Source organism: Haliotis cracherodii, unplaced genomic scaffold (genome assembly GCF_022045235.1).
Source record: "Haliotis cracherodii isolate W230 unplaced genomic scaffold, xgHalCrac1.p SCAF_2, whole genome shotgun sequence".
NCBI classification, from domain to species: Eukaryota; Metazoa; Mollusca; class Gastropoda; order Lepetellida; family Haliotidae; genus Haliotis; species Haliotis cracherodii.
The window spans coordinates 15,320,968-15,345,677 of NW_027266275.1; the positions used below are offsets into that span (position 1 = coordinate 15,320,968).

Consider the following 24,710-nt stretch of genomic DNA (forward strand, 5'->3'; position numbering starts at 1 on the left):
AGTGAATGTTTCCCTTTAGCACGGCACATGTTTTTTTGTTTGGTTGGTTGGTTTGTTGGTTGGTTTAACGACGCGCTCAGGATATTTCAGCTAGATGACGGCAGCCTGTAAATATTCCGAGTGTGGACTAGATAAACCAGTGATTGATATAATGAGCAACGTCCCACGCTGTCAGGATACGAAGACACGCGTTCAACCAAGTAACGACCCTTATCACCACAAGACAAATATTGGTTGCTAGGTTCCTGTTCCAACCCGGTATATCCATGGGACGTAAGGATGTGAGGCATCAAACCTGGATTTTCTATGTGATGAGCGAACACACTAACCACACCACCACCCCTTCTTTCCCTGCAGCTCCTCTCGATACTGGCACAGAGACTTGTCATGAGGAAATATTTAACACCTGCTCGCCAACAGCAATAAAATAAAGTCTATGGACAGATTTATGGCGGAGACAAGGGCAAGGGCAAAATGGGAGTTAACACTCTCATACTTCAACACATTGTATTGCAGTGAGTACATCGCCAATGACAACTGTAATTAAGAAACAGAAATCTTCCTGTTCTGGCCTAAACTTATCTGACTGATAACAAGTTGTTTATAGAACCCTGGTAGATATGAAAATGTCAAGGTGAAATAGAATGTTCCAACATTGTGACACGAATTTCATTTTTTACTTGTTTGATAAGTATTTACTTAGATAAGTATTTGTATCATTCATTGGTGTTAAGAAGTGTCATGCATAACTTGTTCCACAACCGGCCATCAAGACGTATGTGTAAATGTGTAAAGATTTTTCACAGCGGCTTCCTGATCACTGAACAAAGGATTGAGCCATTGATGACTGATGTTATAAAAATTACATTGAAGTCGAAGATACGTTTGAAATATGTCCTGAACTGATCAAATGTATTACTGAATGTAAAACTGAATACTTGACACCGCTTGGGATATACCGAAGAGTCGGGTTCGATTCCCGACATGGGTACAATGTGTGATGCCCATTTCTGGTGTCCCCCGCAGTGATATTGCTGGAATATTGCTGAAAGCGGCGCAAAACCATTCTCACTCACTCGCTACTACTCGAAAACTGGATCGTATGTTACTGTGATGTATGTTGTAGGTAAATATGTGTGCCAGTTTTATACAGCGCATGTTGCCAAAAAGCTGATTTGCATATACTACTGACTTGACGTTTTCACCAAGAGTTGGGATCTCGGCATCTTTCTTGGATGCTGAAAGAAACGCGGAGCATTCTGGGTCTTATGTGGATGTATAAAGAATAAAACTTCGTACCGAGCATTTCTCATCGCTTTTTTTGTTTCCTTTCTTCCTGTTTAGTGTCGTTTGGTTTTTGTTCAATTTCATTAAAATTAGATCTAAGTTCACGCTGCCGCCTAACAAAGGTCTGAGGACATCCCATTACGGGTCACGTCAGAACGACCTTTCGCGAACCTTGACCGACCACTGAAATGACTAACAAGAAGTTGACATCAGCCAATTAGAAAGCAGCTTTCTCGATCTTCGATTTCCACTTCCATTTCAGACTACGCTTGAAAAATATGTTGACACAGTTCCCGATTAAAATTTTGAAAACTGAACAAACGACCATTTCGCAATGTCTAATATTTGGTTGAGATTGTATGGCAGTGTTTCCCACGTACTGCGCAACGCCTCTTCTGTTCAAATGTTTATCCCACAGGAGTGAGAGATCGGCGATAATTTTGACGGAATCAGTCGTACGGGTCGTAACTATCGCTCGGAATACGCCGTGTTAACATTTTAGAGGTTGCATGATTAGAAAACACATTCCGGCTGTCACTTTCCTTATCTGGTAAGCAACACTTTGTTTGGTCGGATGAAAAGTCGTTCTGACGTGACCCGTAATGGGATGTCCTCAGATCTTTGTTTAGCGGCAGCGAGAACTTGGATCTGATTTTAATGAGATTGTTTTTCATATCTTTTTCATTATATCGATATCAACATGCTATGAACCGTTATCATCTGTGCGATGATGCAAAACCTCCCTACCACGCATCCCGAAATGAAGAATAGTGAGTGAGTGAGTGAGTGAGTATAGTTTTACGCCGCTTTTAGCAATACTGCAGCAATATCACGGTGGGGGACACCAGAAATGGACTTCACACATTGTACCCATGTCGGGAATCGAACCCGGGTCTTCGGCTTGACGAGCGAACGCTTTAACCACAAAAGTACTTTAGGCTACCCGACCGCCCCGAAATGAAGTATTGCTTCAAAACACATCTTGGTTTGTTGTTTAACGTCGCACACAGCAATATTCTAGCTATTTGACGGCAGTCAGTAAATAGTCGAGTTTGGGCCAGACAATCCAATGACAGACGTCATGAGCATTGATCTGCGCAATTGGGATACGCTGACAAGCATTAGCCAAGTCAGCGAGCCTTTCCATTCGATCCCGTTAGTCGCCTCTTACGACAATCATTGGTTGCTGAAGATCAATTCTAACCCGGATCGTCACGGATCAAGATCAATTTTAACCCGGGTCTTCACGGGTCAAGACCGATTCTAACCTGGATCTTTGGGTTCAAGACCAATTCTAACCCGGATCTTCACGGATCAAGATCAATTCTAACCGGATCTTCACGGTTCAAGGCCGATTCTAACCTGGAACTTCACGGATCCAGATCAATTATAACCCTGATCATCACGGGTTCAATTCTCACGGGTTCGAACTACACCTTATGCAGTAGAGACTCTGGTGTGTCAGTTGACAATACGAGCTCCTGTCATACAGCCTATGAATTTATTTAAATCAACATGCTTGTATCTTACCTGTAGTAAGAGTTGTATACCATGTTAATAAGGTGACGAATGGAGGTTCATTCCAAGCGCTGCTTATCCAACAGCGACGCTTATATACGTACATTAACGTGCTAATTTTAAAGGTCGCTGGGGTTTTAAAGTCCTAGCTGCTAGTTATAACACCGGTGTCGAATGCAGAAAGGGAATTCAACTAATATAGCTAATATTCATAAAAATAGTACTTTTTTCAGTCTTGTCGGTACGCATATTCAAATAATTATATCTACAATTATTAGTTACAAAATACAAACTTGCGGTTACTAAAATATTCAAAGGATGTGTGGCAATACATTTCGTGCAGAAAACGCGATGTAAGTGTAATAAGAGAATGTATTTTAAGTTTTGAGGACAACAGAGAGCTTGAATTTGGTGCTTTTCTATATACGACTGTGACGTCTTTCTTTTGCGCCGCGCGTTCAGTTCCAATTCAATTTAGCGCGGTTTAAACTACAGGTAACCTAGCTCTACATTGTAAACACAGTATGTTTATCTCCTTATTATATAACGGAAGCGGCAACGTTGACGCGATATGGTGAATGACGTAAACGCGCAAGCTATTACAAGACAAATCTTGGATCATAAAAAGAGATAGAAAAGTGATACAATGTTTGTACCTAAACTGAACTGGGTACATTTCGGTGGTACCACGGTCGAGATAGACCCCACAACAGCATAAGTTTGCTGTAGGCCGAGTCCGACTCGTACTTGTCCCAAACCAGGTCGAGGAAAGTGACAATCTCATTAAAATCAGACCTTAGTTCTCGCTACCGCTAAACAAAGATCTGAAGACATCCCATTAGGGGTCACGTCAGAAAGACCTTTCATCCGACCAATCAGTGCGTCGCTTACCAGATTATGAAAGTGACAGTCGGAATGTGATTGCTAGTCATGCAATCTCGAAAACTTTAACATGGTGTATTCGGAACGATAGTTACGGGTTTAACGACTGAATCCTTACAATCTAGACCATCTATTAGCCCTTCCAGAATGTTTTTTGTTCAGGTTTCAAATTTGTTATCGAAAATTTGTCAAAATATGTCTCAAAGCGTATAGTCGCCAATTTGAAATTTGTGCCGTAAATCACGAGAAAACTGCCTTCCGATTGGTCATTCCATAGGTAGGTCAAAGTTCGCGCAAGGTCGGCCTGACGTGACCCATAGTGGGATGTCCTCAGATCTTTGTTTAGCGGAAGCGAGAACAAAGATCTGATTTTAATGAGATTGAGGAAAGTGACCACGGCTGTTCATGTAAATATCTTCCTGAACGAACGTTTCCTTATATCAAGCGTGTGTTGCGAGCACTGTATATTAAACCTCATTTAGCAATATCCAGGCCATATCGCGGCACGGCATATATGCGGAATCGATTACACGGACGATTCAACGCTTCAACCGCTTGACAAACCCTCAGTTCCCTGTGATATCACCAAGGCAATACCGTTTCAGTTTCCTTAAAAAAAGGGTTTGTCGATCAAAGATTATATTGATATACAGTAGTAACATCATTTAGTTGGTTATACACTAGCAGCTTCTTTGAGTTGGTCACCCGTGAAGATCCGGGCCAAAATAGTTGTTCAGCAACCCATGCTTGCCGTCAAATGAGACTGCTTGTCGTAAGAGGTGACCATAACGGGATCGGGTGGTCAGGCTCGCTGACTTGGTTGATGTATGTCATCGATCCCAAATGCGTAGATCGATGCTCATGATATCAATCCCTGGATTGTCTGGTTCAGACTCGATTATTTGCAGACCTCCGTCTAATAGCTGGAATACTGCTGAGTGCGGCGTCAAACAACAAACAAACATTGAGTTGGATGATATCCGTGTATGTTAACACCTATAACTCCTCACGAAGTAAGCGTAAGCACTCCTGTGCAGTAGCAACTTTCTTCTCAGTGTCCCTCAGTGAAGGACTAAAGTTCGTTGAATTTAGTCATTTGATAAACTAGAATATTGCATAACAGATAACAGAAAACAATGACGTAGTTTCAAAGCAAGGTCGACAGTCAGCACTATTTTTGAGATATGTTTGACCTAGTTTTGATGCGCCGCGGCGCAGTCGAGACAGACAACTCCTAAGTAATATACGCACCCATTTGTGTACAAGTACTAGGAATAACGGCTTCTTAAAGAGTGTTATCATATCTTTTATGTAGGAGTATTATAAGTTTTATATCATGACTTCATAGATCCGCTCGACGCGCTATTCAAATGCACTTGGCAAATCGGGAGAGTCCTTGAGGCTAAACATTGTCAGCAGAAGCAAGGACGGGTCAAATTGCACGTGTGAGCATCTCACTATAGCAGGTAGGTAACCATTGTTGTTGTTGATTAACAGCTGATTAAATGGTGTTTATGCTGATACTGTGAATGGCATACATGTCTAAATTGTGTCTACAAAGTATATATTTGTTTCAGAAGTCAGATATCACCTTCCAGTATTCGATAGTGAGCCGGTATGGAGTCGTCTGGTGAGTGTTGTGTACGTCAGGAGTTGTAAACTTCAACTTGTCTGTTACGGGTGTTCACTTCGGCACTCTGTCTTCGAGTCCACATACGTGATACAATAACATGAATGTACAACTACAAAAGAGAATGCCATGATTGTGTGTTGCACCTAATACCACCTGTGTTATAACGAGAGTTGTAAGTGAAAACTTATTTCCTATTGACAGTAGACAGAGACGAGACTCCGGCAGTGGCGAAACGCGAGGCTCCAGATGAATGGGTCTCGCTCGCCGCCTCTAAAGACGGTGAGTGACAGACGTCAAAAAAAGGTGACGCACGTGGCACCTGCGGTGAGGGTGGGGAGGGGAGGGTTTGAGGCTTGACGAGTGTACTTTTTAACGCGGATCGATATCTGATTTTGCACACGTGTGTGTGCGTGCGCGTGCATGCGTGCGTGTGTGTGTGATACTACTATTGTTATAATTACTTATACTCACTGTTATGAAGCCATTATGAAGCCAAAGTTGTATTTAATCAAACAAATTTTTTTTACAAAATATATGTTTCTTTACTCTTTCAGACACTGGTGTACCATCATTTGAAAACTACTACAGCAAAATACAAGAGTAAGTTGATGCAACTATATACATTTACTCATTTATTTCACCTTAAAGGGACCAGTTACTTATTACAGGGTGGGTGGTCAGAGGTTTGCGAATCACAAATGTACTGAAAATAAGCACCCACCCCCAAGGCTTAAAAATTAAAAGAATTGGTTCTCAGGGCAGGCAGTGGTTATTTAAAGCAAAGTGCAGGCAGGCGGTGTCTTTGTTTGTGGTGAGGTTGTTGAAACTAGTATGTAACCAATAACAGTTGTGTAGTCAAAAAACAATGGTGTAAAATCAACCTGGGAAAGGGCCTCCCTATATCAATGTATTCCTTGATGAGTAAAATACTGGAATACAGCAATGATGGACTTAGGTTCTGTGAGGGTAGGGTTCGTTTCCAGAGCATAACTCACAAACCGTTCGGGGCGGTCGGGTAGCCTAGTGGTTAAAGCGTTCGCTCGTCACGCCGAAGACCCGGGTTCGATTCCCGACATGGGTAAAATGTGTGAAGCCCATTTCTGGTGTCCCCCGCCGTGATATTGCTGGAATATTGCTAAAAGCGGCATAAAACCATACTCACTCACTCATAAACCGTTCAATATATTTTCATCAAACTTTGCAGGTCTGTCAGGTACATGCTGAACTGGTGCCTTTTGCTATTAAGAAATTTTAGAAATTTTTATTTTTTACATTTCTATGGCAACAAGATGGACTTAGGTTCCAAACTCTTCTTTTTTTCACAATTTCTATGACAAGTTCCACCTCGGTTAAAAAAGGTTAGGGTTTGTTTAGATTTAATTATGTCATAAATTCTGCAACGGGGGTGGGGGATATAGCCACGTTAGTGGCAAACTCTTGTTTGTTTATTTGTCCATCGTTAGAAAATGAAAGAAAACATTTTTTACACAGATTCTACTAACATTAAACCCAATATGCATAAAATGAATTTACCTTTCAATAATTCACGACTAGAAATATTGAGAAAACTGTCCAAATTCTGTAAAATCATCATGTCATTGTTTAAACCTATCAATTAACTCGCCCTCTTTCTGAATTGAACATATATTGCTACCATAGTAAATCTGTATAAATATACATGTATGCTCGGCAAAGATGTTTTTGTATATATTTTATGTTGATATGTACATGTATTATGCTGTTGAAATAATTTTGTACCTCTGATGCTGCTAATAGTGGCCTGAGTGTAAATAAAGTTCAGTTCAGTTCAGGTGTGATGCTCCCCGGATTCCCTCTGACCCACCCACCCCCTTCCTATAAGAAGTGACCTTTGAAGATTCCGGGGTAGAATAGGTCTTCAGCAACCCATGCTTGCCGTAAAAGGTGACTATGCTTGTTGTAAAAGGCGACTAACGGGATCAGGTGGTCTGGCTCGCTGACTTGCATGCATGTCATCGATCCCAATTGCGTGGATCGATGATCATGACATTAATCACTGGATTGTCTGGTCCAGACTTGATTATTTACAGACAGCCATCATATAGCTGGAATATTGCTGAGTGCGGCGTTAAACAACAAACCAACCAACCAATCCTATCAGAAGTGAGTTCCCCAACTAATCACAATGGTTGCTTTTCAATGCAGTCATTCTACAATAAAAGTGTTTACCATTAGTATTGATTGTGTCTATGTATGTTATATCCATATTCACTGACTAAACACACCTATTAGGATTATTATGAGAGACTCACTATTGTCCTATTTTCGTCAAATTAACCTAGTCTATCTCACTGATGGGGGGCGGTCGGGTAGCCTGGTGGTTAAAGCGTTCGCTCGCCACGCCGAAGACCCGGGTTCGATTCCCGACATGGGTACAGTGTGTGAAGCCCATTTCTGGTGTCCCCCACTGTGATGTTGCTGGAATATTGCTAAAAGCGGCGTACAACCATACTCACTCACTCACTTACTATCTCACTGATGCCACCCTGAAGCTCAACACTGCTGTTGGTTTGTCTGCATCAAGTCCGAGACCCCATTATAAATAGTCTCAATGATGCTGAGATGAACATATACAAACTGATCATTAACAGCTCAGATATATAATTACACCTGCATTCTATCAATCAGTTGCAATAAAAATCAGATCTCTGAGAAGCCAATGAAGAAATCCATTTTAAAGTCAAGTAACGTTTCTTCTGCAGAACATTTACCCCGCTAAAACGAGCAAAGAAACTTGTGAGAAAAGAGACGGCTTCACCCGAGAATGACAGCAACAAGTATGACTTCACCTACCCCAAGAGGGGATTGGCAGTTATTATCAATAACGAAGAGTTTGATCCCCAAACTAAATTTGGAAACAGAAACGGATCGACAAAGGATGCTGTGAATCTTAAGAAGATGTTCGAACATCTTGGATTTGAAATCCTGCTTCGTAACAACCTAACTGGAGAAGAAATGGTGAAAACTCTCCAGAAAGGTATTTTAGTATATCTCTATTTGCTATGACCCTTTATTTATTATAAATGAGTTATTCTGTGACTATTTACGAGAAGGTAATATGAACTTGAGTATTAAATTTGTCCACGATCTCAATTTGAATGGTTAATAAGAGACATATATTTATAAATACTTGGTATATATACTACTCAGAAGAAGTTAAGGAACTCTCATTTGTTTCAAATGACTATAGTTTATCTGTCATGGCCAGGAACAAATTTTACAGTTTTACTCTATGCACAGTAGGTATTTCCTGTCTGCTGATTGGGTCACAACATCAACTGCTTGCACTAGAAAAAAATGTATAGGGTCGGAAGTCAGAGGGAATCAGGGAAGGTGAGGTGAGGTGAGGTGAAATGGGGTTTAACGTAGTGAGGTGAGGTGAGGTGAGGTGAAATGGGGTTTAAGGTTGCATCAGAGATTAATGCCCTTATATAGCGACGTGCATGCACATGTGTGTGTGTGTGACTGCTTGTAGTAGTCTGGACTGATGCCGATTTATAGTGCAAGCCCACTAAGATACTATTATGGTGATCACAAGTTATGATCAAACCATGGACCTTCCGCTCTCCGGGCAGATGTTCTATATTGGAGGGTCATGCAATAATGGACATTTTATAATAAAATATTAAATGCTTTATCATTTTGTCTTTTCGGGGAGGGTCATGAAAGAAATTAACAAGGACATGGGGAGGGTCATAAAAAGATACAAGCATATGTATGTTCAGTACATTAGAGCATCAAAACCCTCTGACCAACCCACCCCTGCAATAAATGACACATCCCTTGATGGGTCCATTAAATTGTGTCATGAATGACATTTATACAAGGGAAAGGAAGTGCTGGGACACGTGGGTTTGTGAATCTTTTCTCTTAGATGAACATTGTTACAAGCAGCCTCAAACTTCACTCCCTCATTCACAGTCATTCAATCAACACTGACATGGATGTGGAATGAAACCGTTCCCTGGGTAGTCGTGTGTGCTTTGGGTTGCAATGTCCAGTTGTAAAATGTAACATTCGTTGATCTACAAAGCTGAAAATTGGTGCTATCTGTCTCACTGGCACACAGCATTCTGAGCATAAACTGTACTGTAAATCTGTGTTAAAGTGTGGTTGTTACCATAGTCATTACAACAAGATTGGTTTGGGCAAGTGGATGGTCACGCGAACATAGATATTCATATTCAGCAGCCATTCTGGCTACACAATTCTCATTTTGATTGACTTTTAGAAAATGCATAGGCTACTGGAGACCTAAAGTATCCCAGAATCGAAACAATGCATTTGTACACCAGGGTGAGAGAGTGAGATTTTAGGCCGCTTTTAGCAATATTCCAGCAATATCACAGCAAGGGACACCAAAAATGGGCTTCACACATTGTACCCATGTCGGGAATCGAACCCCAGTCTTCGGCTAGACAAGTGAACGCGTTAACCACTAGGCTACCCGACCACCCTTTTCGAGTAGTAGGGTGGGGGGAGAGGATATATCCCAAGCAGTGTCATGTATTCAATTTTTGGTGAAAACGTCAAGTCAGTAGTATATACAAATCAGCTTTTTGGCAACATGCGCTGTATAAAACTGGCACACATATTTACCTACAACATACATCATAGTAACATACGATCCAGTTTTCGAGTAGTAGTGAGTGAGTGAGAATGGTTTTGCGCCGCTTTCAGCAATATTCCAGCAATATCACTGCGGGGGACACCAGAAAAGGGCTTCACACATTGTACCCATGTCGGGAATCGAACCCGGGTCTTCGGTATATCCCAAGCGGTGTCATGTATTCAGTTTTACATTCAGTAATAGATTTGATCAGTTCAGGACATATTTCAAACGTATCTTCGACTTCAATGTAATTTTTATAACATCAGTAATCAATCACTCAATCTTTTGTTCAGTGATCAGGAAGCCGCTGTGAAAAATCTTTACACATTTACACATACGTCTTGATGGCCGGTTGTGGAACAGACATTTTGACGTTCTTCACAAGAATCTGCCAAGTAATAGCTATCTAATTAGCTAATATAAACCTTTATACCCATCACTGACCAACCTATCATCTTTAGCTGCCTGTAAAATGTGAGCTAGTCTCAGTGTGCCGTTGTGATTTAAAATTGTAACTCACTCACTCACTCTTAAGTTGCCAGCAACATCGACTACGACCACACCCAGGCTGACTGCTTTGCTTGTGCTATCCTGTCGCATGGAGATAATGAAGACTTTCCACCCTTACAACCACCCTACAATGCTATGCTGCGACACGACATCATCTACGGCGTGGACGGCACGATAGTCCCCACACGATTCCTCATTGCCAACTTCAATGATGAGTGCTGCCCTGAACTGGAAGGGAAGCCAAGACTCTTCTTCATACAGGTACAAGACATTGGAATATGTCCTTTAGTATTGTCAAACAACTTGGTCAGATTTTTGTATATGTAGAGAATCTCATCCTCGTGTCTTTTGATATCAAATTTATCAACACGAGTTTATAAAAGTGGAAAAACTCTGAGTCTTGCCAAAATTTTCCACTTTTATCAACCAGTGTTGATATATTTTATATCAAAAGACACGAGGGTGAGATTTTATTTATCATCCATCATCATTCTTACAACTTTTTCAGTTTGTAAACAGTAATAAGCAGTGTCTTAAGTATAAAAAGTGCTGCTTACGGCTTCAGTAGCAGAGCCATTAGTGATGTCATTTGATTGTGACGTCATGGTAACCAATGACATCACAATGGTCTGCAAAGCATTGTGATGCAATTTCATTGCAGCGATATCAACAATGTAGATATCGCTTGATCTCACCCAAGGATATCTCCTGTGGGAGCCAGTTTTGGATGATAGAACCCCTTGCCCTTTTTCAGCGTAGTACTGGAGGTTTACCTAGTGAGTTCTTTGACAAGACTTCATGAAATTTGTGGTAATCATATTATTGTAAGATTATGATCCTAAAATCTTAGGTGTGTAAGGTATTGTTTAAATAACAAGATTTGACATGGAGAGAGGCTGCCTTAGCTACTAATGCTACGTCCCTAAAAAAATGAGATGTTGTTTGACATTGATAGAATTACAATACAATGCTTAAAGCATCAGTTTCAATCAAACAGATAGTACATCTTATTAAAGGTCAAACGTTCATTTTCAGGCATGTAGAGGACGAGACTTAGATGATGGCACGGATATAACTGTTCTGAGGCCAAAGTTTCTGTTAAAGAATGTAAGAGCTGGTTCTGGTCAAGACACAGGTGATACAGTTCCTGAGTTACCACTAGAGGCATTACAGCTTGATGAAGGGAAGTCAGATACAGAGGAAGGGCTGGCCCAGACCAAAGAGAGAGGAGAATCAGGAAACACAGTTCCTCAGTATGTCTACACCATCTCTCCATCGCCCATCTACAAGGACTTCCTTCTTATGTATGCCACCCCACCAGGTAAGATCTTGCAGACTCTTCACCCTCGTTTGTCTGAAAGGTTGCCCCTTAACACATCATGATAAAAGAGTGCATGATGTTTCACAACATGCTGAGAAGGACTTCTCACAGGGCAATCTGCTGGAACTTGGCTGATATTGTCTGCTGGCCACTGACCCCAGACTAATGATCTGTGTACCAGCTGGGACCTGGCTGATGTTGTCTTCTGACCACAAACCCAGACCTATGATCTGTGTACCAGCTGGGACCTGGCTGATATTGTCTGCTGGCCACTGACCCCAGACCTATGATCTGTGTACCAGCTAGGACCTGGCTGATGTTGTCTGCTGCCCACAAACCCAGACCTATGATCTGTGTACCAGCTGGGACCTGGCTGACGTTGTCTGCTGGCCACAAACCCCAGACCTATGATCATTGTACCAGTTAGGACCTGGCTGACGTCTGCTGGCCACAAACCCCAGACCTATGATCATTGTACCAGCTGGAACCTGGCTGATGTCTGCTGGCCACAGACCCCAGACCTATGATCTGTGTACCAGCTAGGACCTGGCTGATGTTGTCTGCTGGCCACAAACCCCAGGCCTATGATCCGTGTACCAGTTAGGACCTGGCTGATGTTGTCTGCTGGCCATAAACCCCAGACCTATGATCAGTGTACCAGCTGGGACCTGGCTGATGTCTGCTGGCCACAAACCCAGACCTATGATCTGTGTACCAGCTGGAACCTGTCTGATGTCTGCTGGCCACAAACCCCAGACCTATGATCAGTGTACCAGCTGGGACCTGTCTGATGTCTGCTGGCCAGACCTATGTGTCGATGTACAAACTGGGACCTGGATAACCCAGTGTACCCTAAAGATCAGTGTACCTGCCTTTGCTTGTTTCAGACAGAAATTTTAGCAGAGATATTGCACACTGATATATTCCTTCAAAATTTGAAGCAACTGATACACAATAGATTGCTTTTGAATGGTAGTTAAATTGGCTTTTGCAGGGTACTTTGCATGGCGGAACAAAACAGATGGAGCTTGGATGATACAGAGCCTGACACATGTTCTCCAGGAGAAAGGTATCACTGATATACCACTCTTGAGCCTTCTCACCGAAGTCAGTCAGAGAGTGTCACGTGTCAAGTCCAATGCAAGGGGACAAATGAATAACAAGAAAGCAGTCCCTTGTGTTATGTCAATGCTCACTAAGGATGTTTTTTTTACAAGCATATCTTCACCACATTAACTCTTTTATAGATTGTCTTCTGTTTTCATTGAACTATGTCAATAAACGTTCTTATCTAGAATATGATAGGGACAAAACTCTGAGACATCTGAACATTCAAGGTTACCAGACATCATCTTAAACAAAACCTCTCGCTTGCACCAGGAGTTGGCTTATCTGCTTGTTTCCAATTCACTTGTACAGTTCTATCAAAGACAAACAGTCCTTCCAAGTACGATGCTTGACTAATGCTTTGATGTCTATCAACATTTTACTGAAGTTTACATGTAGTTTATACATTGCTGTTACTGTTTCACAGGATATATTGATGTACATCAGTGGCAAATTTAATTGGATTTCTTGTTGATGAACATAGAATTTTTACTAAAGATACCACCTACCACATACAAGATAACTTAGACATGATCTTCTGTCCTGTTTGTGTGACTTGGTATACAAGATGGCCCTTGTCATTAATGCATCTGTGATATGTACACCAATATCAATGGAATTTGGAACACGTCTTTAAAACTGTGGAACATTCTGTCTGGGAGACATATCCAAACAGTATTGCTGAACAGTCTAACTGGACCATGCACTATTCAATCAGTATTGTAAATTTGGACAAAGAGCTGTCCAAACATTTGGATTGGCAGGTAGACTATTTCAAAGATTCTCAAAATACATCAGCAAGACTATGTCCTAAGATTCAACAGTAAGTATGTGGATGTCATAATATGGATAATTTCAGAAGTTGGTTCTGTTTTCAAACTTCTGAATTCAAATTAAGATTGATTGATATGATCCAAGTGGGTCAGATTGCCAAGGGAGGTAATCAACACTGCACATATTTATCAGTATTACCTAACATAGAGATTGAGTGGGAGAGTTGGGTTTAATGCCGTGTGGAACATCATTCCAGTAGCATCACAGCATGTCCGCTTGATGTGGGAGGAAAGCCGAAAGTGATGCAGGTCTCAGATGTTTACCACTTCGGTGAAACCCATGAGCAGGGGTATGGTACTGACAAACCAAGAAACATAATCTGAGCAAATCAGGATTTGACCCCATAATCAAAGGCTTCGGTCAGATTCGGCACAGTGAATTGCAGCACCTTTGACGATTGGGACACCAAATTGTTTGATTGATATTTCTTAGAAGTTGACGGATAACAATGTCTATATTTTACAAAATTGACTGTAACTGTGGACAATCCTATGTAGGTGAAATATCCCGCCCCATCAACACCAGAATCAAGGAGCACAGAACTTCAACCATCGAATCAGACAGTAAATCAGCCATTTTGGAGCATATCAGCAACTGCCCAAATCACAATATTAAACTGGGAAAACGTCCAAATCCTCTCCTACAACCTCCATGACTTCACTAAAAGAAAAACTAAGAGAAGTAGTCCACATTCCCCAGCACAAGCCATCAGTCAACAGAGATCAAGGCTATTTCATCCCATCTGCCTACTATGAACTCATTAACCAATAATCATCACACCAAATCCTGTTTAATTGGCTTCCTCATCATGTGTTCTCTGTCCATCATATTATTACAGAATTATCCTTCTGTTATTATTTAATCTTTTTTAAAGTAAGCAGTTTTTGTTACTGTTAATCCTCAAACTACTATATATATTCTCATGATTCAGACTTGCTTGACAACGGTAAAAGGATCTATATCGAAACATCGCCAAAACAGTAAAATAAAGAAGTTGTTATCCATAAATTATGTCTTCTTTCGTTGGGGCACCTGTTGTCCTGATTACCTGCAGTAATATAAAATGTGCAACACTGCAACCTGCAAAGTAACTAAACAAGTCCAGGTGTTCAATAGGAGTAGATAGGGTGTGAAGTGTCATCTAATGACCTTTGGAGTGAGTGAGTGATTTTGGTTTTACGCCGCTTTTAGCAATATTCCAGTAATATCACGGCATGGTAAACCAGAAATGGGCTTCACACAATGTACCCATGTCGGGAATCGAACCCAGGTCTTCGGCGTGACGAGCAAACGCTTTAACAAGGCTACCCGACCGCCCCCTTGGGAACAATCAGGCATCTGTCACCTCTGCCAAGTGATGGGATCTGGTGGTGTATGTTTCTAGCCTCCTCTCTGATAAACACAATCATCAAGGTGTAAATTGAAATATATGAGTATTGTTTTAAATTAAATACATGTGTGAGTGTGTACTGGAGAACTGTGTCTGTACATATTCATATAGATTCTGTATTGTCTTGTTCATGTACAAAGTATATTGCAGAATAAAGCATATTTGTTTAAGTGGTTCTTGTTTGTATTGAAGATCTTCCCATCAGTCAGCTTCATTTAAGTAGCTATGGTTGAACCCCCCAAATATCAGCTATATCAAAGGGGGATATAGTACAACCCCACCTATAGCAGCTATATCAAAGGGGGATATAGATCAACCCCACCTTCAGCAGCTATATCAAAGGGGATATAGTACAACCCCACCTTCAGCAGCTATGTCAAAGGGGGATATAGTTCAACCCCACCTTCAGCAGCTATATCAAAGGGGGATATAGTACAACCCCACCTATAGCAGCTATATCAAAGGGGGATATAGCTCAACCCCACCTTCAGCAGCTATATCAAAGGGGGATATAGTACAACCCCACCTTCAGCAGCTATATCAAAGGGGGATATAGTACAACCCCACCTTCAGCAGCTATATCAAAGGGATATAGTCCAACCTCACCTATAGCAGCTATATCAAAGGGGGATATAGTACAACCCCACCTTCAGCAGCTATATCAAAGGGGGATATAGTACAACCCCACCTTCAGCAGCTATATCAAAGGGGGATGTAGTACAACCCCACCTATAGCAGCTATATCAAAGGGGGATAAAGTACAACCCCACCTATAGCAGCTATATCAAAGGGGGATATAGTACAACCCCACAAATATCAGCTATATCAAAGGGGGATATAGTACAACCCCACCTATAGCAGCTATATCAAAGGGGGATATAGTTCAACCCCACTTTCAGCAGCTATATCAAAGGGGGATATAGTTCAACCCCACCTTCAGCAGCTGTATCAAAGGGGGATATAGCTCAACCCCGCCTATAGCAGCTATATCAAAGGGATATAGTTCAACCTCACCTATAGCAGCTATATCAAAGGGGGATATAGTTCAACCCCACCTTCAGCAGCTATATCAAAGGGGGATATAGCACAACCCCACCTGTAGCAGCTATATCAAAGGGGGATATAGTACAACCCCACCTTCAGCAGCTATATCAAAGAGGGATATAGTTCAACCCCACTTTCAGCAGCTATATCAAAGGGGGATATAGTTCAACCCCACCTTCAGCAGCTGTATCAAAGGGGGATATAGCTCAACCCCACCTATAGCAGCTATATCAAAGGGATATAGTTCAACCTCACCTATAGCAGCTGTATCAAAGGGGGATATAGCTCAACCCCACCTATAGCAGCTATATCAAAGGGGGATATAGCACAACCCCACCTGTAGCAGCTATATCAAAGGGGGATATAGTACAACCCCACCTTCAGCAGCTATATCAAAGGGGGATATAGTACAACCCCACCTTCAGCAGCTATATCAAAGGGGGATGTAGTACAACCCCACCTATAGCAGCTATATCAAAGGGGGATAAAGTACAACCCCACCTATAGCAGCTATATCAAAGGGGGATATAGTACAACCCCACAAATATCAGCTATATCAAAGGGGGATATAGTACAACCCCACCTATAGCAGCTATATCAAAGGGGGATATAGTTCAACCCCACTTTCAGCAGCTATATCAAAGGGGGATATAGTTCAACCCCACCTTCAGCAGCTGTATCAAAGGGGGATATAGCTCAACCCCACCTATAGCAGCTATATCAAAGGGATATAGTCCAACCTCACCTATAGCAGCTATATCAAAGGGGGATATAGTTCAACCCCACCTTCAGCAGCTATATCAAAGGGGGATATAGCACAACCCCACCTGTAGCAGCTATATCAAAGGGGGATATAGCTTATCCCCCACCTGTAGCAGCTATATCAAAGGGGATATAGCTCAACCCCACCTATAGCAGCTGTATCAAAGGGAAATAAAACTCAACCCCATCTATAACAGCTATATCAAAGGGGGATATAATTCAACCCCACCTTTAGCAGCTATATCAAAGGGGCATATAGTTAAACCCCACCTATAGCAACTATATCAAAGGGGGATATAGTCCAACCCCACCTACAGCAGCTACACCAAAGGGGGATATAGTACAACCCTACATATAGCAGCTATATCAAAGGGGGATATAGTTCAACACCACCTATAGCAGCTATATCAAAGGGGCATATAGTTCAACCCCACCTATAGCAGCTATATCAAAGTGGAATATAGTCCAACCCCACCTTCAACAGCTATATCAAAGGGATATAGTTCAACCCCACCTATAGCAGCTATATCAAAGGGGCATATAGTCCAACCCCACCTTCAGCGGCTATATCAAAGGGGCATATAGTTCAACATCACCTATAGCAGCTATATCAAAGGGGGATATAGTCCAACCCCACCTTCAACAGCTGTATCCAAGGGATATAGTTCAACCTCACCAGTGAAAATAATTAAAGAAAAGAACACATGTGGTTAGTTCATCTAAATTGAGAGGTTTGGAAAACGAAAAACCAGCAGAACAAAGATGGCATGGACTATTCTCACAAATCAACAAACACCATGATACTTCAATATAATTTATTGTCATCAGTACATCACAAATGACAATTTCACCCAAGAAAGAGAAATGTTCCAACTCTGTGTCCCATCCCAAACATACAAATTGCTGAAATTTGTATCAACACTCCAATATTAACACACGGCACAATATCCTGTACCAATAACTTGCACACGCACACACGTACATACAAAGTATGAATTAACAAACGCATCGTACAATTTGGTCAATGAATGCTACTCTGCCAAATCATAGTCCTACATAGTGCATTTCTTCAATCGGAGTGAAAGTAGAACTGTATGATGAATATGGACATCAGTTGTCAAGACAATAACATTTCTTGACCACTGATTATGGCTAGTATGCCCTGTGTAATGAAATCCCATGAGTATAACAAGGCCAACAATGCCTTTTCGCAAAAAGCTGGCTGCCTTGAATACAAAAAGTTGGCATGATCCAAACAATGTATTCTTATCCTTGATACAATATGACCCCACACCCCCATTAATATGTGAGCTTATGGTTTTATATCCATCATAATCTCAATGGAAGTGTAAATGACAAGAAGTATATATACCAGTATATAAGGGACATTATGCGAGTTAGTAACTTCAAAAAAGGCTAATACTGACTAAAATACTGCTTCCTGGCAACTGATTACAATGGCGATAAAAATTTGAATTTTTTACATGACTCAGATACATTGAGTATACTAACTAGATAAGGGATATTTGGCTGTATAAGATGAATTTTATACATGTCATGGGACTTCCATTTTGAGGTAATGCTGAAAACACCTTGTTTACAATATACCCCTAAAACTAAATTTGTTACACCTTTTACAGCCAATACTATATGGTTGCATTCCAATGTACCTTGTTTGCGTTCCTGAAAGCAAACGACACACCTTCATCAATGAGAATGACTAAGTATTGGACCAATTTTACACGAAAATTATATTTGGAAGTTTACTTCAAAATACATGCAGTTTTTGTTAGTAACTGAGAGAGTATGGTTTTATGCCGCTTTTAGCAATATTCCATCAATACCACGACGGGGGGACACCAGAAATGGGCTTCACACATTGTACCCATGTCGGGAATCGAACCCGGGTCTTCGGCGTGACGAGCCAACGCTTTAACCACTAGACTACCCGACCGCCCCCAGTTTTTATTAGGTCATCATAAACCATTATGTTTTCATCCCTACCTCACTCATAAAAACTCCCATAGTTAATTTTGTAAAACTGTGTTCTTTGCTTAAACTTCACTGCGGCTTATCCAGAAATATATTGAACGACCGTAACATTAAATGTAATCAACTGTCACCAGATACAGTACAAGAGTTGGATGTGTGCAAATAATCAGCTATGCCATTGAAAATTCAAAGTGTTCATCATAATATCATCCCTGACATCCCAAACTTGGCTTCATTGCACTTTTGGCACTAAAGATTATGTTGCACAAAATTTGGCCTTTAAATGACAAGTCTCAAACAGATGCAGAAGTCTCAAACAGATGCAGAAGTCTCGCGTGTTAAAGACATGAGATTATCTACAGATAAAACAGACAAATCTGGCGTTTACAAACTCATACTTTCAAACTTGTTCCAGATCGTATTGAACAACAAATAACATTTAAGCAGCATAAATGAAAAGAAGAAACGGAAATAATTTCCTTTAATTATTTTGATTATTATTTTCGACATCCACAAAACATTTGGAAAAATATTTATGCAAAGGGTTCGGTGAAATGTGTCTTCCCCTGCTTTGAAAATTTTGGAACTAGTTGTGGCAAGTCAAAACTCTGAAAACAAGGTTAGTACTATATAACATACTTATTATGTAAATACATATGTTGTCAAATATGATAGATGTATTAGATTCGGAAGAAGCCTTAAAACAAATATAACAAAAACACAATGTTCAATATGCACATTTAAATAAAAAATACAAATCAGAAAAAAAAATTCAAGATATTTACCTACTGGTCACTGATTAGTTACCACCATCAACGTTGAAACAGTCAATCCTATCTTTAGCTTATGTTATGGACATTTGATCATGAAATATGACAACATAATATGTCTTGTAAACAAGATACAACTCAATACAAGTCTTTGAAAGGCATTTAGAAGTGATACCCATAAGGAGGAGAATTCATGGACGTCACCTGATGAAGGAGCAAGCATATACTCCGAAACGTGTTCCTAATAATAAACAAGTTGACATCCATACATAAATTCTCCTCCTTAACTCAATACAATATACAATAAATACAAGATTGGGAATTTCCTGTGTTTCATCAAATCTGCATTAAAATGTCACTGACAACAGATAACAGACCCCAGACTGAAATCATTTAATTCTTCTACATACCGGTACCCAATGTTTTATAATTCAAACTAACAAACAATATCCTGTCTGAAAATATCAGCACTATCAATATCAACCCCCCCCCCCCCCCCCGTGTTAGGGACAAAAAAAAAAAGCAACTTCATGATGATTGTGTTGAAAATGTAAAAAATAGTCCCAATGTTGAGAGTGAGTGAGTTTAATGCTGTTTACAAGTATTACCGTATTCGACGTAATAAGCGCCCCGCTCTAATATGCACCCATGGCGATATTTGCTAATATATTGGCTAGTGAACAATCCCAATCAGCACCCCTTCCTACTGATCAGTGTACACAAGACTTATTTATTCGTGTATAATACGCACTCATGTGTTATATGCACCCTTAATTATGGGAAATTAAATTCTTGAAAAATATATCTGTCGTATGTAAACATTTCAGGCTGTTAGCATAAACCACGAAATTAGCGATCTTTCAACTCAAAATAATATTCTAATAAGAGCCCCCTATTTCTAATTTTGAGAGCGCCCTGGGTGCTTATTACGTTGAATACAGTACATCTAAATCCTGCATCAGTAGCATGTCTGTTGTCTGTGTTTATCCTCATCCATCATAAATAATACAAACACCAATGTTCTATCCTCAATAAAAGGAGCCGACATGGTTGAACATGGAATGTAGCAACAAGTCAACACTGATCATCTTATTACAATTAAAATGTTAAATACTTTAAATCATACCCTCTGTTAAATACTTCATACCAAGGGTAGGCCACAAAAATACATCATTCGATTTTCATCCATTTTTCAATATTGTGAGGGGGAGAAATTTGTTGTTTATAATGTATATTTTTAATAATCTGTCTATATCTGTGTACATTAACAGTCAACAGGTATTAATCACAAGATGAATGTTTGATAGGACTACAAGTATCGTTTAATTCAAGCTGAGGAAGAAGGCAACACAAAGCAATATTCTTCATCTGTATGCAATAAGGGAGACGAAGGGCGTGAGGCGGGGTGTTTGGTAGTGAGTCGAGTGAGATGAAAATCAAATAATTAATTTGTCATGGCCTTGGACTTGTATTTTACACCAGAAACAAAAAGGAACTATACAATGGTTTGTACAAATAAAAAGTCAGAAATCAGTTTGACACAATGCCTGATTGTCGGTAACACAATGTAAAACTCAGTATTTATACTACTGAAGCTGTCCAACATACATGTACACCCTGGTCAGCGTGGTAACTACAGGCGTCAGCAGCCTTCACTCCAAGGTGGTCCTAGCAAAACTGCAAACACATCAGTATTTAACATCACATTCACATCAATAGCTTAGAAACTTCATTCCAAGTCAATTTCACATTTCAGTTAGGTCACTCTCTAAAAATTCTTGGACTGATAATTTATTGGAATTTAGAAAAAAATATATTCAGAAACACATATTTTTTTTAAGCAAATTCGATTCTGTGTTGCACACGAATAACTTTCTACACTTGAGGAAAAGTTAGACATCTAAGGTGCCAGCTTATTTGAAAACTTATGAATATGTAACAGCAAAAATATAACAGAATGGCCTGAAGAAAGGTTAATTCTGAAGAAGCGCTCATAAAATATAAGCCATGCAGAGTTTCAATGAGGCCAGTTTGACAGCAACATCATCATTACTAATAATATTGAATTTTATTCATTTCAAATATTTCCAATCACCCTAAATTTCTGAATAATGTCTGTAATAATCAACAAGAATTATATAACAGTAAGTAGAAATAGCACTATGATCCCATGCACTGGCAAGGTCGCTCTATTTACATTTCATGATATGTTTATAAGTATAAGATATTTCCAAGATATCAGTAGTTTCTGTCTATGTGTCTATATTTGGGATATCGTCGTCAGTTGGATACACACTGCGATATATAATATGCAGGTAGAACGCAGTTTGTTGCAATAATGTGCAGCTAATGCTGTCTGCACAGCTATGTACAAATATTGAGTCAAGGTTCAACTTCAGCATGACACATGAAACAACAGCATTCGATGCAAAATTGTGCAGTTTCATTCAGAAAAGTACTAGTTCAAAGTCGTTATATAAATCAAATAGAATGATTACCTACGCGAAGCCACAACTTCAGAAAGGAAGGTCAGCTATGTTTATCATGTAGCAGGGACCAGATTCGTGTGTATGGTCTCAGCATAAAGGTCAACACAAAAATACTTAATATGTTTCTCCAAAATAGTTCATATATGTTATATATGTTATATAAGTCAACAAATGGATTAATGGATCTAATGCATGATGTTTAATTGGACTTATTGGCATCATAATTCTTTACACTTTCTCTCCATGTTAATTCACCTGTGTAAACACTGCACAAGTGTCTAACATTGTATAGAATCTCGACCAAATGTCATTTGATATAAAAAAATATGAACTTAAGTCAATAATGTCAAAAAAAAAGGCAGCGAAATTTTAAACTTTTATGGACAAGAGTTGATATATTTTATATAAAAGAACATGAGGGTAAGGTTCTATTTATCATCCATATCATTCTTCCAATGTTTTCAGTTTGTAAAAAGTAATAAGCAGTCTTGTGTGCAAAACCAAAGCTAACCAGCTTCAGTGGCAGAGAGAATAGTGATGTCATGTCATTGTGACATCATGGTAACCAATGACATCACAATGGTCTGCAAACCATTGCAGCTTCACTGCAGCAATATCTCCTGTGAAAGCCAGTGTTGGATGATACATCCTGGCTCCAGACTGCTGACTGGTACAACTAATACCAATATTCCTCTAGAGCCATCATGTCTTTATTTGTTGGATCACAGATTCTCTGCCATATTCAGAAGTTTGACTTTCTCACTCTATAATGGTTTGAAATGCTTAGTTTTCCCAGAAGAAACAGTTACAGCAAGTCCATGTATCAAGGACAATTGCAACTCTAGATTTAATTCTGCACAGAATCAGCTATTTGGTGGAACATGCACATCAAAATTCAGCATAATTTTAGTGTTTTTGATTTATTTTTTTCAAAAACGTTGAAGAATTACAAAATATTTGTGACATGTGGCGAAAAATGAAAGTGCATAATTGATGATTTCGTTTTCCATTTTTGATGAAAATAGTCAGTTGATTTGTTATCCAACAAATAAAGAAATATGGCCAGCTTACATAGTCCATCTCATGCCTGCCAGCACTGCTGACCATTTGCAGCACGTGGTAGAACATTGTGTTTATGTCGGTACTTCCTGCTGCTCATCCCCTGAAGGTGAAGAATACCCAATGCATCTGCTATGTTACAATTATGCAAAAATATAAGGACACAAACACCGTGGCAAAAAATTGAGGCCATTCACAACCGTAGATTGTTACTTATTTTGCTTCACTACTGAGTAAATATATGCAAAACTTAACCAACAGACTGGTATCACAGATTGTCCATGGCAACCACAACAGTAAGCCCTGTGGTAGTAACACCAAAATGTGCAGTGGTTCCTGCAGGCAGACATGTTTATGACAACAACTGCATGACATACTCAAGACAAATAAACACCTGAGGCCTATTAATAGCTATGCATAAACTTTACAAAATAAGATTAATTTGTCAGCAAATATTAATCTACATGGATTTCCTTGCAAGAAAGATCTCAATGTTCACTGAACCCAAAACACAATCTTAGGCCACCATAAATTAATATTAGACTTTCATCCAGTTTTCTAACAGAAGAGGCAGAAGCCATTATATTTCATAAATATACTGTTCAATTTGAACTGTCACTTGATGTGATTCACATTTTGATATGTCTGTCCGTAAATGGTCAGTTTCAGAATGGCAAGCTCTATTCAGAAACTGGTTTAGTATTAGTAGTGGGACGATACCCTGACGATCGGTGGATAATGATTTTTTACTTCTTGATTCAAGTATCGATCACAGTCGCAATCTAAGTACAAAGTATCGATTCTTACCTCAAATGTTTTCTTGAATAAATGTTACACCAAACACTAATAACTAGTGAAATTGAGTAGTGAAAATGTAAATATTTTCATCCCTTGTGCCATATCTGACACTGCCAACTATTAATTAATAGTGCGCCAGGTATTTGTCAATCCTGTCTATGAAAAAGATGGCTTACGCACCACAGATAAGTGCACATGCAAGTTTTGCGATACGTATCGGTTCGTCAGCAAGGTATCATGATACGTATAGGCTCACACAGTTGTTGTATTGTCCCAGACCTATTTAGCATCATAAACTTGTCATAATATCCAGCTGATCATTGTCACGCATGACAGTATGTTACTGACTTCATCAAGCAAAGAACCAGGGCAAAGACAAATAGACAAATTATATGACTTTGGTAGTGAGGCTGAAAATCTATCAACTAATTCATTATGGCCTAAGATGTCATTTTCTTGATCTATTTGTTATTCTGGTATAGATATGTTGCACATTTCTATCATCAGGTATTATGCCGGCCACTGATAGTAGTCAACCGAACCTGATAAACAGGAAGTAAATACTGGCCATCATGCCGTGACCCAGTTTCAACAGGTCTATACACCTACAATACTACAATATTCGTAGATATATATGTGTAGATCTTAAGACAAAAATACCCA

At 39.8% G+C, this 24,710-nt stretch overlaps 1 protein-coding gene across 1 annotated transcript; it reads left to right on the top strand.

Moving 5' to 3' along the window:
- Positions 1-4,889: 4,889 nt before the first annotated feature.
- On the top strand, positions 4,890-15,303 carry LOC139469852 (caspase-3-like). The gene is made up of 8 exons (XM_071252162.1): positions 4,890-5,153; positions 5,265-5,317; positions 5,522-5,599; positions 5,875-5,920; positions 8,062-8,336; positions 10,507-10,742; positions 11,517-11,802; positions 12,797-15,303. The coding sequence occupies exons 2-8, from the start codon at positions 5,305-5,307 to the stop codon at positions 13,036-13,038; spliced, it is 1,176 nt and encodes a 391-aa protein (XP_071108263.1). The 5' UTR covers positions 4,890-5,153; positions 5,265-5,304; the 3' UTR covers positions 13,039-15,303.
- Positions 15,304-24,710: the final 9,407 nt, after the last annotated feature.